The sequence below is a fragment of the Carassius gibelio genome, chromosome B3 (assembly GCF_023724105.1).
Source record: "Carassius gibelio isolate Cgi1373 ecotype wild population from Czech Republic chromosome B3, carGib1.2-hapl.c, whole genome shotgun sequence".
Classification (NCBI taxonomy): domain Eukaryota; kingdom Metazoa; phylum Chordata; class Actinopteri; order Cypriniformes; family Cyprinidae; genus Carassius; species Carassius gibelio.
In genome coordinates this window covers 11,049,682-11,066,414 of record NC_068398.1, presented here as the reverse complement: position 1 = coordinate 11,066,414, position 16,733 = coordinate 11,049,682, and the positions used below count along the sequence as shown (strand labels likewise).

The window sequence follows — 16,733 nt, the reverse complement described above, 5'->3', positions numbered from 1 at the left end:
GGCAGGCAAGTATCAGTTTCATGGGGAGCAGAACTTGGACATCTGTAGTTTTCAGCGCCATAAAGAAACATTGGATGATCCAAAGCTTGCATCGTATTTATGGTGTTTATGCTTTAAAAATGGAAAAACGATGTTCCTCTGGTACGTGTAAAAGTGATTACAGGTATCCTGAGAGGATATGCAATGGAATTGATTTTATTCTATTTCTTAGACCCAAACAATATACACACTATTTATTTAAAAATCTTTTATGTATCCCTCCATGGCATATTTAAGCCTTACTTGAACGGTGGTCCTCCTGTGTCCAATATTTATCAAAAAGATATAGGGACATGGTTTTCACACTGATTAAAAGACATGTTTAATTGGATGTGCCATTTGATATAGCTTTGCCATATGACATCTTTACCTAGTTCAAAAATTTTAATTGCTTGAACAATTTCGTATAATATATATATATATATATATATATATATATATATATATATATATATATATATATATATATATATATATTATTATTTTATTTTTTTTTCATAACCAACAATACAGTGTCATAAACCAGAAGTAACAAGAATTTCTTCCATATTTTGATGTGCATCCAAGTAAAATGGACTAAGGAAAAAAGAAAAGGTAGGCACTTGCATGGTTGTGTGCATTGGTTGTTGAATGGATGTGAACAAGAAATTGCAGTCAATTGTAAGAAAGGGGCAGAGTTTAAACCAACTAAATGATTGGAGAGGTCCGGTACATTTAATCAGAAAGTCTTTTCACTGGAAGACTGAGTTATTACTTCAAAATTACAAGGTCAAAAAAATGCACATATAAATCAATCAATAACACGCATTTAGAAACTAGATAGGAAGAGGTTTAATTTTATGCTGACTAGAACACTGAAACCTGAATACTTGATTCTGCTGATACCCAAAAATCACTGTGCTTATTTGTTCTATGACTTGTCTTATGTTTTTTAATTCTTTTTAAAATAAAATTTTAAAGACTAATAATTCTACCAGTTAGCAGCTACCAGAATTCCATGAAAAACTGAAATGTTTCCATAACTGAAAAATACTTGGTTACATTTTCAAAGGCATTTAAAAAAAAAATTATTTGAATATCTATAGTGATAACACAGTTTTCTGGCACTGGTATCGTCTACTGAAACTGACAAAAACAAAACAACCTTTTGCTTTACACAGCTTTCACATTTGCATCAGGTGATTTCCAATAAAGAAAAGCATTCTTACAGAAAACAAGCCCCATGGCTTAGTATGGGTTGGCTCGTAGCGACTCGTAATTTGCTTTGGTAAGGTGATCAGATAAATGTGCTTGAGTAAATGAAAAACAGAGAGAGAGGAAAAAGAGAAGAGAGACGGAGCGCACAGCAGTGTCAGCTCATCAACACGACGTGACCAGGTGACCTCACCCACCAATTGAAGCCCCATCACAGAGAAGTGTAGGAGAGTACAGCTGGTGTGGAGCTCAGCAAACCAAACACATATCCTGCACCTCCAAAATCAATTCTTGTTCCTCAGCCAGTTGTTTTTCGATTGAAGCATGTTAAAGGTCAGCCTGGTAATTGATACCAAAGGAGGCCCAAATGTCTTCGTCTCTCTAGTAATCACACCCCCACCACTACTACCACTGTCTGGGTAATCTGGCAATCCCCACACCTACACTTCCTGCTAATGAAACCTCATGTCGCCTCAAGCTTCTGTCGAGAGCCTAGCATTTAATCTTTCTCCAAGAGAAACCTGTAAACAACGGTAATGCAGCAGCACTTCTACTGAAAGTATTACTTTGATGAGTTAACTGAAAAACGCTTCAAGTTTAGACGGTTGTAAATAATCAGAATGGGAACTTTCAGAGCAGAGTCTCTGTGCTTAAAGAAATTAGAAAAGGCATCAGAGGAACGTGTTATGACATCTGATGAAGTGTGCAGACAGGCTTCTACTCCCCGGCAGCATGTATCTCACAGTCACACAAGTGCTGTAGTGACTCACTGGCACAGTCCTCCTGTCTCCTGTCAAGTCTTCATAAAACATGATACACCAGAATGCATTCAGCCAGGATGAGTCCACCGCCATTCCTGAATTATTCAGAATGACTGAGGGGGGGGGAACAAACAATATTCACCTTGCAAAAATAATCTGAATTTGCTTCAGCAGTGTGAAGCAAAATGAACCCAGTTTCTGTCAAAGCATCCTCCAGTGTGCTTTTCCTGCAGTCAAATTAGTATTTACAGCTGCTGGTCAAACAATAAAAAAAGGAACTTAACTTGTGTTAAGTCATTTAATATACACAAGCTTTGGCTGTAGTAACAACAACAGTGTTATAATGATTTTACAGCACAACAGCTGCCAAGTGTCCTGCACCAGGCCCACAGCACTGACACACTTCATTTCACTTCTATTTTAGCTTCTTGTTACAACATTCAATCATGACATTAGGCCAATCTTTGGGTTTCAATCATGAAACCTGTGTAGAACAAAGTAGTAGTTGTTCATAAAACTCCATTCAACAGTTTAAACAAGAATGGTTTTAAAAACTATTTATACACATTGGTCATGCTTGTTTCATGACGCATGCCCTTTGACTAATAATGTGGGTACAAATAAAATGTGATTAATTTCTCAGTGGTACAGCAGAGCATTACTTCAGCTCAACTATTAGTGAAACAAGATCAGGGGTTCAATTCCAAGGGGGAAACACAAACTAATAATAAAAAAATTAATTAAAACCTTCTGCCAAATGAATAAAAATGTCCACAATAAAATGCAGCAGTTTACAAAAGGAATAGCATAAGCCATTTCCTACACAAACACTAAAATTTAAATGTCTGTACAACAGGAAAATGAAGAACTTGCACTGAAAAAAGGAACCACTGAACTGTTGTTTAGTAACAATTAATTAAAATGAAAATTCCCAAAACGATACAAAAACTGTATTTTTAGAGAAAGTAATGTAATAAATTATATAAACAAATGTCCTTATCTTTTTGTCATACTTGAGATATACTTGTACTACTACAATAACAAGTATTAAACAAAGACTAGAAAATAAATCCACAGTGTGTGGCTGGGGGAAAATGGGGACCTTTTTTTTCAGCAGCTGTAGAAGTTTAGAAAATTCCAACGTTAGAATAGAAATGTATAGAGGTAGCAGCATTCTTTTGAAACAACACCAATGTCTACAGTAACTTCCTAAACAGCAAAAAAAAAACAAAAAAAAACTTAAATACAGGTTTAAAAAAATTTATATAAAAAATGATGTGTACGTGTGATACGATCTGGGATGTTTTCAGGAAATTAAGAAAATTGTATGTAAATTGTGTGTCAAAATTAGGGTTTCATTCAATTATTATTCTATAATATCTTGGCAAAATTCACTTGTTTAGTGCAGAAAAATAGCGATTCACTGGAGCAAGCAAAGTCTCTCTTGCGGCGGCGGTGCTTTCTTAGAACACCACAAAAACAGTTAACTTATCCAAATAAACCATGTAACATATAATAAAGGTGTATCAATGCACATTTCCCAGCAGTAAGTGCCCTAAACTATGTTATAATGGACAACCAGACAGCAATCATTAAGTAGAAGTGAAAATGAAACCAGTCACTTTAAACCCTTTTTTCTAAATATTCCATTCTGGAAAATCATAGCTGTCAGCCAGATTCAGATAGCCATAACTTTCCAAGCTATGGACAAAATGAAAACAGTTTTGGAAAAGGGCTCAAACTCAGCTTTCATATGGTTTCAAAAACTAAAAAAGGTTACATTTCACCATGTGTTGGGTTTTCCTAGATCGCATCACACACATTTACATAGATACATTCACATACATACACACACACACAGACACATATAGAAACCAAGAGAGAGAGAAACCCCGGTTTTCAGCCTAATAAGTTATTATTTCAATGCTATATATAAAACTTGAATAACAAAAACCCCAAAACAGAACCTTGCATAAATCTCATGGCATGTTTCAACTACAGAACAGCAATTTTCACCAGAAGGTGACAAGTTTCCTATATATATATATATATATATATATATATATATATATATATATATATATATATATATCTTTTAGCTGCTGTGAGGGTCTGGCCATCATCCTCCTTTCTTCATGCTGTCTCTGGAGAGCTCAGGATGTGGGAGTTCAGCTCAGAAGTTAACTTCACTGTTCCGATCAGCTCTGTAATGGGGGACATCATGTCCAGGTTGTAGACAAAGAGCACAGGAATAATCTTCAACCTAAAGCCACGAGCACACTCACAAAAGCAGAACTAAAAATACCCCCAACTATGAAGGAAATGCAACCAAAACAGGGTGTGCTGGGGCTGAACAGAATTACCCCGAAGGTTCACTGACAAGATACATTCCACTTGTTTTCCGAGTCTAAAAGTATCAGTAAACACACAAAGCAGTTGTTTATGTCTGACTAACAGCATTCCTGATGACTCACCTAGTGACGACAGAAACAGTGGTCACAGGACCACTTTATCAACCCTAGAGCTCAGACACAGAGAAAGAGGGAACTGACGATCTGGCAGCGTGACTAGCCAGGAAAGAGCGCCAAACTGTCTGTTACCAGTAAATGCTCACTCACACACCGTTCCAGGGTAACATTTAGGGCCTACCTAAAAATCAAGTTAAAACTCATATAGATGAATATACGTCACACAAAGCTGACCTAATTACACTACTCTTATACAATCATTTTAAAACACTGTTCTTGAACTTTCAGCTCACCAGAAAATTCTGAAGAAAATGCATCACTGTTTACTGTGGCTGTGCAATTTTGTCATGCGCATTTTGTTAGTAAAGCCGGTTCTGTAATCAGCAGTAACGCCTGTTTCACACATATTCCATCTGCAGTGTGTATGCATTGTGTATTTTCTTTGCGCTCATGTTAACGGATTAAAGCGTTCACACTGCACGCGGTTGCGGTCTGTCATGGCATTCCAGGAGCGGTGCAGCAAACGTTTATGTACCCAGTCTATTTTTACTGTGCTGCATGTGCTCAATTAAAGTGACAGTGCATTGTTCACTGTAAAAATGACCATGGATCGACACGGAAATACAGTAATTTCCCAATAAATGGATACAATTAAAGCATACCGTGTATCAGTCAACACTTGGCTTTTTGGCTAGGTTTAAAACAAGAAAAAGTGCACGTTTAGATAAACAAGGATAACATAATATATGCATTTTTATGGAGGCAGAAAAATTAAGTTCTTTAAGACCCGTGGGATTGCTTGTAATAAAGATTTAAATGCAAAAGGCAGGAGAGTCAACAAGAAAAGTGTGCTAAATGTGTCGAATTCTGACAATTTCGATTCCACTTTAAATTAATCGTGCAGCCCTGTTGTTTACACAAAAACATCAAGCAGCAAATCAGCATATTAGAATGATTTCTGAAGGATCATGTAACACTGAAGACTGGAGTAATGATGCTAAAAATTAAACTATATTTGAAAATATATTTAAATAGAAAATTTGAGATTTTACAATATAACGTGAAAGAGCCCAATTCAGCACCCGTGGTGTTCAACAGCAGTCTACTAATAACTGCTGACAGTTAATATGCCTCCAGTTGCTAATATTTCTTTCATCAAACAGCATAGGCTGTTGGCACTTGTTTGTTTACAGTAGAGAGACAATAGATAATACTATATCAAACACTGGGTTTCCTGAAATCTGTGCTGCAATTAAATACGACTGATGCATCACAAATGCTGTTGATAGAGCTTAACTAGAAATTACCCAAAAGTTTCCTCTAAAGCCCAAGAGGTCTCTTGAATTCACCTAACTATCAGGGCTGTCGTAGTAAAGGAAATTCCCTTGCGGTAATTTTGAGTGGCTCAATAGCGCAGTTTAGTAATATCGCCATATATATATGTGTGTGTGTAAAACGATATAGCGAAATCATATCCAGAAACCAAAGAAACCGAAACCAAATAGCATTGAAACCGGAAGAGAGGTAAACAGAAGAGAATGACAAAATAACAATTTACATAACAGAACATATACCTGACAATAATATTCCTAGGCTATTGTTTAGCCTATACGTATAAGTTCGTTCTGATCCTCGAATCTGACTAGTCAAGAGACTTTCTATTGATATTTCCACCTGTGCATTCTAGACGAGCTGTCAGTCAGTCTTTAAACCGTTCACTCAACTACGTTCAAAAACACTGGTTCATTAAAAGAGAGATGTAATAAAACGCGCTGTTTAAATCATTTTACCTTTGGGCGCCATGTTAGAAGGCTCAGCTAACCAACAATGTGTCGATGCTAAGACAGATATTTGGCTTTCCTTGGACTACCCATTTGCACAAATATATATGACTTGCAAGTAATAACACACGATCAGTTCATCCCTCTCTCATTCGCTGTCTGTTTAGGCTTGTGTAGTGCAAATCTACAGAGCCTCTGTACAAATTAGCATGATACACATTATGTTATCATTACCAACTTATTTAATATTCAGTAAACATGCACAAAAAAAAATTAAAACAAGAAGGTCATAACCCTATGCTTAAAAAAAAAAAGGTTGCTGCGGTTCTTGTTTTCGTTTGCGGTTTGCTCATTAACAGCAAGGTATTGTGATATTGTGGTTCCCGCGACAGCCCTACTAACTATATACCATGCTTAAGGGTTTGATACGGATGAGCTCCCAAACTGAACAAACACATCAGGACATCACACACAAATGATAGACAAAACACATGCCAACTGTCTTGTACCAGCAACACACAAATGAGCTGTTGTGACTGCAGTGAAAGTGGACTGATCACACACAAAGGCTATGCAGAAAACACACAAGAAATCCAGGAAGAGCTCACACTTAAGTGACAGACTGGAGCTGGGAGCACTACATGACCCCACCATGAGTTTACTCCAGCTGGTGCAGCACGCACACATGCACACAGATGGCCAATAACCATCAAATCTGTGTGGTGCAGTAACGTTCATTCAATACGCTTATAAAGATCAACAGCCAAATAATTCATTCAAACACAATAGGGGTTTTTTCCATAACAAACAAACCGCTTCATTAACAACTCAACCGTTGTTATCCAGCTGTTCGAGGCACATTTTACTTGAAGACGCTCTGCAGAGGTTTGGAATAAGAGTCAGACTATTAGACTATTATTATCAATTGACAACTCTGCGTGTGCATCACGTTGAAGAAATGTGAATAAACTCCTTGAGTTAGAGCAATGTAAGTCAGGCTCTGAACTTTCCCCATTTTAATAAACAAAGGAAAACTTCCTCTGGTGTAAAAATCCCCTCAGCAGTGCTAGTTTCAGTCTAATTTATTACATGCGTTACTCCTCCATACAAGCAAATGGGATCTCGTTATTATATAATTTCTCTACTCTAGTGCTTATAGGCTACGAGTTACTTCAAGGGATAGTTCAGCAAAAAATGAAAATTCTGTCATTAATTATTTTGCCAAACCTGTAAGACCTTTGTTCATCTTCTTAACACAAATGAAAATATTTTTGATGCATTCCTAGAGCTCTCTGACCTTCCCATAGACCGCAAAAATAATAACTTCACATGGTATCAAACCACACAGATTAGACTATCTGCTAATATTACACAAGATAAAAAAATAAAAGGTACTAGTTAAAACTTTATCAAACAGAGATTTATCAAAAAGATGACAATGAATCACACTTAATAATTTAATGCATACAGCACGGACTATAAGTTTTGACATAACTAGATCCTGGCTGACACCCATCCTGACTGTTTCCAAGACTCTGAGAAAAGCTTTTAAAGGCCTGTGAACAACAAACAGCACAAACAGTAAGATACATTTGTAGTTGTAGTACATATGTAGTCAAAGAAGACCTCCGAAATGACCCTTTACAGAAGAAAACATTCACTGGACTTTTCAAAAACCTTTATAAAGAAATCTCATAGATCTTTTCAATATACTTTTAAAATTAAATTAACAGATTACATTGTAAAACTAAAGAACTAAACTACATGGGGGAAAGTGTTAATAATTTCCCATAGTTAAATTAGTTTACACCGAGCAGGTTAAGACATCTGTTAATTGGCTACAGTACTGAACTGTGGCATGAACAGAAACTTGACCCAACATCAGTACAAGTAATTGCTGCAGCCTTAATTATAATCATTACAAAGTGTCCTAACCAGGCCGGACACAACTGGATTCCTGAACACTGAAATGCAGTGCAACGTGACAGTCACAAATCACAGTCAATCAGAACACTGTGTGCACGAGTTCACTGTTTGCACACAGTCACATGGTGCACTGCACGGTGTAAACCACATACCTTGAGACAACGTGCTTTTTTTTTTGTTTTTTTTAATGGTGCAAATAGCTTCGAGGGAATTCTCAAATATTATTGAACTCTACACTTCCACAAACCACAGTACGGTGTCTAAAATTGTGCAAATAAATAAGATTCGCAAGCTTGTTCTAGTCTGGATATTCTCAATAGTACAAGTCAAAATTGGGAATACAGTGATTCAGATTGTGGACTGTAATTGTGTGTTTTAAGATTATTATACCCATAAATCAAAAGAATTTCTATCTACGTGGTATAAGACGGAGCTTGTAATTAATAAGTAATTATACACATGTTGTACAATTTACATTTTTTATCCTGTTTAATACCGGATTAAACATCACAAACACATCTATGAAACCCAAGAAAACAAGCACAATCTCAATAGATATAGTGACCATGAGTCAGATTCTGAGAACTAAAATTAGGAACAAATCCTGATCATAAACTGTAATGAGCAAATTATGACTGGTATTAAATGGTCAAACTTTTCTGACCACTTCAGAGTCATCTGAAGTTACGCATGCAGATGTTGAATGAGCGATTACACAATTGAAAAGTCATATCACTGACAGCATGTGTACAGCTGAACAATGTCAGTGCTTCATATTTGCAGTAAAATTTAGAAAAATGATTCCTTACTAGCGCCTGTCAAAAACCAATGCATGTACATCTGAAAGAAAATGTCAATGACCATTGGTCAGAGCCACAAAAGCCTACCCTATGGACAGGGTAGTTAAGATGTGATGGATCGCTAAAATGTATGAATGGCTGGCAGAAAATCTTGCTTGTGTACATGTGATGTGTGGTGGATAAACAATGCAATGCACCTAAATCCATTATGAGACCTTAATACAGTGAAATAGACTATTTAATAGAAGTTGTTACTTGGCTAAAAGCTTGATTTTCCATTATATGGTTGACTGACACACAAGAGACAAGGAGGCTGAATGTTATAATAATGACAGTACAGCCGTGGGATTAAACCTGTCTGAAAACAACAAATGCCTTTCATATCACTTACCAGCTAAACAAATCTCATTAGGGCTGCACAACTAATTGAATAAAAAATTTATAAAATGTTTCAAGTCTACGATCTGGTTTCCATATAAAAATTGCATTGGGAATGCTTAACATTCATTTTCCTCATTCCAAACATTTTGGCAGCTTTAAGTTATTACACAAATGCCCCTTTGCAATGTCACACGAACGTGAATAAATTAAATTATTGAAAATAATGAATTTCTCTTGCACACTATCAGTAGAGCATGAACAATCCCTGACCTGAGACCAAAAGGCACTGGGTCTCAATTACTAATAATTGTGTGGATTATTCATACTCATCATATCAGGAAATGTCCATCTTATTCACAACATGTGCGTGTGCACATGAATTTACTCTTAACCTCATTCTAATTTTAATGAATTTTGAGCGTTACAAATAACCCACAGAGTGCCTGAGGTTAGCAATCTGCATAAAACGCTTCCAAACTAGGGCTGTGTGATATTGAAGAAAAATGCAATATACGATACCTTGTATAAAAAATGTAAAACATTTTTAAAAGCGATGAAAATATATAAATATATGAAAAATCTATTTAAATTATATTTTCATTGAAAAAGAATCACTACAAATTCTGCAAAAAAACAGCAGTTTTATCAGTCCATAAAAAGTAGTCACAAATTCTTTCTCAGCTGACTGCGTTTACGAGAATGATCGTCAAGACAGGTACTATTGACAATTCTGTGTATGTGTCTGTTCAAACATAAGGAGGAGATGCAAAAGACGAATCAAGTCTGTGTTCTAACTAACTGAAACACGTCTCTCTGTGTTTATGTGTGTGTGCGCGCGCACTTTGCACGTGTGTGGCAGAACTGAAGAGACACTGTGCGAGATGCGGCTTGTGCGCGCACCTCAGGTGTGAGTCAGACAAGAAGAGACAGCAGAGTTGTTTTCTGCAACTTACTGAACTTAACTTTTTAACATCAAGCATTCCTCTGCTATATGTGTCGAACTTAAATATTGACCTTTTGCAACATTCTGATTTACGTAGCCCTTTATTGAAAGGTTTCAGATATTGCACGCCATCGCGATATGCATATCGCAATAATTACATTTGCGATTTATCAACCATCCCCTGTAATCTTTAGCCAGCTGTATATAAGTGTAACCTAACAGCTTAAGCTACAATGCACCTTTTCAAACCAAATGTAAAATTCTTCAATGCTATCTTAACACATTTATAAGGCCACCCAGAGTGACTGTGTGTGGGTGGTATTAGGTGTTCCTACATTTCTTTGCAACTTCAGAATAGATTTTAGTGTGAAAATTTTTAATGAATGATAATTTGTGTAAACATTCATGCACTTTAGTTTAGCCTCAATTTCAATTAACTTATTCCATCAAACCCTGACATCCATGACCACTAAAAGGCTAGATGAAATGAGAAGCTTCGAAATTCTCAGAATCTATGCTTTATTTTACAATATTAATGTAAACTTTGTGTTTAATTGCTTTTGAGAATTGGCATGCAAGATTCAAGCAAATGGTACAGATATTTATTATATAACTCTACAAAGCAGTGGCTTGTCAGTAACATCCAACACTATCAAAAGTCCGATTTTGTTTGAATTATACGTAAAAGAAAATATTTCCAGTACAGGCCCGGTGAAAACCCACACCCACTAATAGAAGCAATAAATGCACCAATATAACCTTCCAGGGCTTTACCTTTGGACAACTTAGCAGTGACGTTAAAACGGTCAATTAGTAAGGGCACACTGGGTTGTAAAACTCCTCAATGCTCTAGGCTCTGCTCAAAGTTATTTACTATTCTTGAGAAGAATGACTAAAAGCTCATGTTTCAGCCCAACTTTAATAATTGCACAAGTGCAACAGGCGTTACGGTGTTTTAAAGACTTGAAATAGCACAGAAAACAGGTTGGCTGCTGTACTAATAAGAATGTGAACTTTATGAACCTTCCCGACCCAGGGCACTAAACTTCCTGCCCCAAATGCCCAGGGAAATAAAAGCTGGCCTCTGAACTGGACACAGATCACCATGTACCACTATGGAATGTGTGCGAGGGAGGAAGCGGCTCTGGTTACTACGAACATGAGCACACGCACACACACACACACCAGGAAATCTGGTTCTACAGGCAGGCCAAACCTAACTGTGACACACGAAAGGGAGGGTGTAAAAACCGACAGCAAACAAAATGTCTGCATCCCTAACGAAAGTAAACAATTAATCATTTATGCTTACTGGGAGTTTCTCAGGGCAGAAGGCTCAAGGCTCCCAATCGAGGTCTAAGTACAGGACCGGGACAGCAGGTTTATTTGCTTGAAAGCATATGAATAAATAATAAATGAAACTATACAGAGTCGGTTGCTCAGGCCAAGAGTCCCACCTCCCTCATCCATCTCTCCTCTCCTCTTTCACAGTCCAGTCTCGCCACCGCTCCTTCTGGGAGCTGTTCTTCTCTACATCTCAGGCTTCACGGTCCCTTCAGCTGCCAGCAGAAAGGAGTAAAACCATCTAACTTCACAGTTGTGTTTGTGAAACGGCTCCTGAAGTGGAGGGGACTAATCTGTACAAACATCAGTGTGACTCCACAGGAACCCCCGTCAAACAAAACAGAGGTGATTTGAACATTTGCCACGGCGTGTTGTTTGCTCTAGCGCTTTGATCAGTGACCTAAAATGACTCCAAACGGGGTCTAACAAACGTCTATTGGAGAATGGAGCCAGGAGCGCACTGGCACACGGTAAGCATGTGCGCAATGTGACTGGAGAACTTTTTTTCCGACTGCAACTGTTCCACATGCCTCACACGACTCCAGCTACAGGGTGGGAATGTCCAGCTTGCATGTGACACACATTCACAAGCCTCAAGACTGTTAGTTATGCACAGAGGTTGAATATTTCAGAATAAACTACATGAGATTTTTTTTAGTTGTCTGTTTTATCTTCTGAATCGTGAGAGAACCACAATCTCTCTAAACCCCCCAATCTCCCCCAAAAATATCAAGCAGCTCTATTTTGCACACAAACAGCCCTTTAAAAAAAGAGTCCTGTTTTTATGTAGCCTGGTGATTTTTGTTCATGGGATTCAGCTGCATCTAAATGTTTTGCAAAAAGAGGCACAGAATAAATGTGCTTGATATCTTTTTTTTTAATTCCATTGGAATCGAAACTGAGAATCTAACCGAAATCAGTCGGAATTGATCAAATTCAAACGATACCCAACCCTAGCGTATAGTCTTTGTAAATCACTGAAATGCAACATAAGTACAGTAAACTAATGCTAGATGGTTCATTTAAAGACTATAAAGTGAGTCATTGGGTGAACTGCCTTTCTAGGTACACCTGAAGGACTTTGCCTGGTTGAACAAGCAAAGGACAGAAGGAAGTCTATTCTAAGATCAGCACAGAAGAGAGCAAACAAACAAGGACAAACTTCCTAAGAGAAAAAGAGAGCATATTGTAGATGCAGATCTTGATTCATTTTGAATGTTATCCACTGAAAACTAATTTTTTTCCCAGATATCTTTCAGTGTTCAGTAAAGTCTGAAAGTAAGGTCACATCATTTACATTTGCGTATTTGCAGCAAGTCTGACATTACCATTCACTGAAGCTGCTAAATCATAGCCGGCTGAACTCTCTCCTTCTGCCACAACAAATACACCACCTCCCTTTTCCTTGGAAAACCCACCCCCTCCCTCTGCTCGCTCACACACCCCCTCTCTCCCAACGGGAGGCTGCCTATTCGGGGCTTTTAGCTTTCTTACCAACAATGGTACCCTTTAAAAATACTATTTTGAGGGAAATCTGGGGAAGGCTCTCAGAGAAGGACAAATTTTTCTGACCTGACGAAGTGAAAATGTAAAATCGTTCTAGTAAATCAAAACAACAGACTCTAACACTGAACCTGAATATCTACTAAGTTCAATCGAGATCAAACTACAAGCTAGCAAGCAACAAAAAGAGACACACCACAAGCAAACGACACCGGTGATTCACTGTGTAATGTTCCAGAAAAGCAACTTCACAGAAAAGCTTATCAGTTTTACCTTTTAACAGGGACGGAGCAATGGGCAATTTTTTCCAAAAGGGCATCCAGTGTCTGAAAATCCAGCAAATCATTGGACTTGGAATGCATTTTGTAATCCATTTATGAGTTCCTCTCGGCGCAAAAGCAAAACAGAAAGGGAACTAAAAAGGCAAGAAAAGTTCGTCACTCTTTCCCAAAACACAGCGACTTCTCGCTCTCGAATCTCCAGTTCTGACGTACGTTTCCTAAAATCCACTGAGCCAAATACATGTTAATCCATAGTTAGTCCACCATAGTCCTGAGAGGAAGGTTTCGTGGTTCCTGAGAAGTCTCTAATCGGAGTCTTGCTCGTGACAGAGAGAGGTGCAGAGGCCTGAGACCGGCTGGATCTGTTAGCTCTGTGCGCCGGTCGGCTCTCTACCCCTTCCCCCCGTCGAAAGCACAACGGCCCAGTTAACACAGGCACTTCGCCCCATTGTGTGTCCACCCGAGGACTCGCTCGCGCAAACCGCTTCCAGCGGGGTGCCAGAGAGTGGGAGGGAGGAAGAATGAGCAAAGACTGCTCCGGAAAAACCCAAAAGGCCCACTTTCTTTCTCTCGCTCGTTCGTAGAGAGCAGCGTGCTCTTACTCAACAGTGAAAATGGCTCTGGCGCTTCCTCATTGAGAAGAGGCTCTACCCACACACCCCTCCCTCGCCTCTCCTGCGCTTGCTCGTTCTCTAACCCCTCCCTTCTCTTTCCCCATCAACAGCTTGAGCACTCTCCACCCTCCTGCTCTCTCTCCCTCTCGCTCTCTTCCTGCATGGCTCTTCTCAACACACACACACACCTTCAGCTCCCCACCCCCTTCCTCCCTCCGTTTCACCTTCCCCCACTCATTCTTTTCAGAACAATCTCCTGTGTGCCTCCCCCACTACACAGAGGGCCGCCTTATCTGCTGTCTCTCCACATGCTGCACACATTCACACGTCTAGACCGCACCGGCACAAAAAAAAAAAACAAGCCATAGTGGGGCTGCCCTCCGTGCCAAACCAAATAGATGCTTGAGACTCTCTTTGGACGGGAAGGTTTACAAAGGAAGAGGAGTAGATGGAAACAGTGAATGAGTGAGTGGACACATGGGTGAATTAGAGGACAAAACAGGCATACACCTGCATAAAACACATGGGAGATTGACGCAAAACTCCTTGGACACCCTTTGCTTAGTTGTGAGAGGGTGTTGATTTCAGTAGCGTTATCTGTGGGAGGATTTTTTCCATGTGTTCACCAAGGTAACGTCACAAAACTCACAAACTTTGATACACACAGGCTCAAGTTTGGTGTGGAAATTATGAGCATTTGTTTTACATCAGGGCTCTTCGTGTTGAGTCTGAAGTGGGGTGGTTTCAGCCAGCATGGCTTATTACAGGGTTAGTTCACCCAAAACGCAAACGGTGTCATCACTCATCCTCATGCTTTTCCAAACATCCGTCCGTCCTCAGATCTAAATGATGACTTCTTCCGTTGAACATGGAAAAGCACCGTAACAGTAGTCCACATGACTCATGTGTTATAATACAAGTCGCCAGTAGCCATACAGAAGATTTGCGAGTAAAAACCAGAAGTCATTGCTCACTTAAAATCTTTTCCACCCTCCACAGCTCTCATTTGCACTCGCTGTTGAGGTCACTGAAGTCTAATCTTGGAAGTGTGAAAATTGTATTTGAAAACAGTTTCAGAGAGCTACAACTTTTTTACAACCGGTTTGTCTCACAAAGCTTTTGTCAGCATCACTTTAAAATAAGGTTTCATTTGTTAACATTAGTTAACTACATCAGTAAAGAATCACAAATTAACAACACTTCTACAGCATTTATTAATCTTGTCATGTAAATATTCACATTTACCGAATTTAATACATTAAACATTTTTTATACATTTAAAAAACAAAATCTAATAACATTAGTGCACTATGGACTAACAATTAGCAATTAAATTTTTACTATGCTGTCAAATTGGTTAATCACGATTAATCACATCCAAAATAAAGTGTACCGTGTATATTTATATGTATATATACAAATTTATTCAACAAATATACATAATGTATAGTTTTTTAGATGTAAATAATTATTAAATTGTATACATGTATGAGTGTGTGTAGTCATATATACACAGATATAAATATACACCAGTACACACACACACACACACACACACACACAATGTAAACAAACTTTTATTTTGGATGCGACTGATCTCAAATATTAGATGGCACTCATTTTTACGATTATCTTGATGGTTCTACAGATGATCTTATCAAGATTTTCCTGTGGTGTGTTGAGAGTGATCGAATCTGCTCGCAAGAAGGTCAACATGTTGAATATTTATGATCAGAAATCCTGTTGTGTGGGGGTTAATACGCACACTCTGTAGATTGTCACATGGAACTAAATTATTCCCAATTAGAAAGTGAACTGACAGTAGACAAATATTACTCACCTCCAGCTCGCGCTCTAATTAGAATTATTAATCATTTTCTGCCAGATCAGTTATGGGTTAGAGGAGACCGTTTTTATCTCCCCATTAAATAATGTTGTTTCACTAAATGTTTAGATTTTATCAAATTATTGTGCATAGGGCTATGACCGTATGGGAGTTTTTTTCTTTTCTTACTTTCTTTCTTTAGTCACCTTTTCCAGAATCAAATTAGTTTTTACATTTTGCTGTCAACACAAAAGGAAAAATATCACAGAGAAAAAAGAAAAAAGTAGGTTGTACAATTTTTTTTGCCTATTTGTTATTTTTATTGGTCTTGTCAAAATACAAAATTTGTTTAACATCTTGTCATTTACAGTAGGAAAAGTGTCGCAAAAGAAAGAAAACTATATTTTATACATTATTACATTACAATTATTTAAAAAATATGAACAAAACCTTTAGCTTTAGCTGAGAAGAGTTGGTCGGTTGTTTTTTTCCAGGCATGTCTGCACCACATCGAGTTAAAAACATCAACTTTTCAGAATGCCACAAGAGCGGGTCATGTGACAAGAACTAACCAATCAGCTTCATCCTTTACCATTACAACGTTGAAAGCTCAGCTGATCATAGCTTTATGGATTGCTATTTTTAAATAAATTCAGTAGCAGAGCTACTGCAAGCAATTTATAGTGCTGCAAATCCATTTATCCTTTCCTGAAATTTCTGCATCTTCATGGAGAGAACAGGTCAGCGCTTTGGAAAACGGGAGAAACGGCGCGCCTAGCGTTTTCCACGCATTTTAGGCGCAATATGTGAACGGCCCTGTCACTCATCGACAGCCTGTCTGTTCTGTCTGAGGGCCGTATATTTACCACCGAT

The 16,733-nt window shown here is 38.1% G+C and overlaps 1 protein-coding gene across 10 annotated transcripts in view; it reads right to left on the bottom strand.

The window, feature by feature from the left end:
• brd4 (bromodomain containing 4) overlaps positions 1 to 16,733 on the bottom strand; it is a 45,309-nt gene that overhangs the window by 17,385 nt on the left and 11,191 nt on the right. For 2 of the 10 annotated variants that reach the window (XM_052550340.1, XM_052550337.1), the window contains exon 1: positions 13,414 to 14,074. The exons of 4 other annotated variants lie outside the window; for them this stretch is intronic. In XM_052550340.1, the coding sequence (XP_052406300.1) occupies positions 13,414 to 13,514 (101 nt within the window). In that variant the 5' untranslated portion in view covers positions 13,515 to 14,074. Of the gene's footprint in view, positions 1 to 13,413; positions 14,097 to 16,733 lie in introns of those variants that run through there. 4 more of the 10 variants (XM_052550341.1, XM_052550338.1, XM_052550335.1 and 1 more) reach the window with 4 other exon arrangements.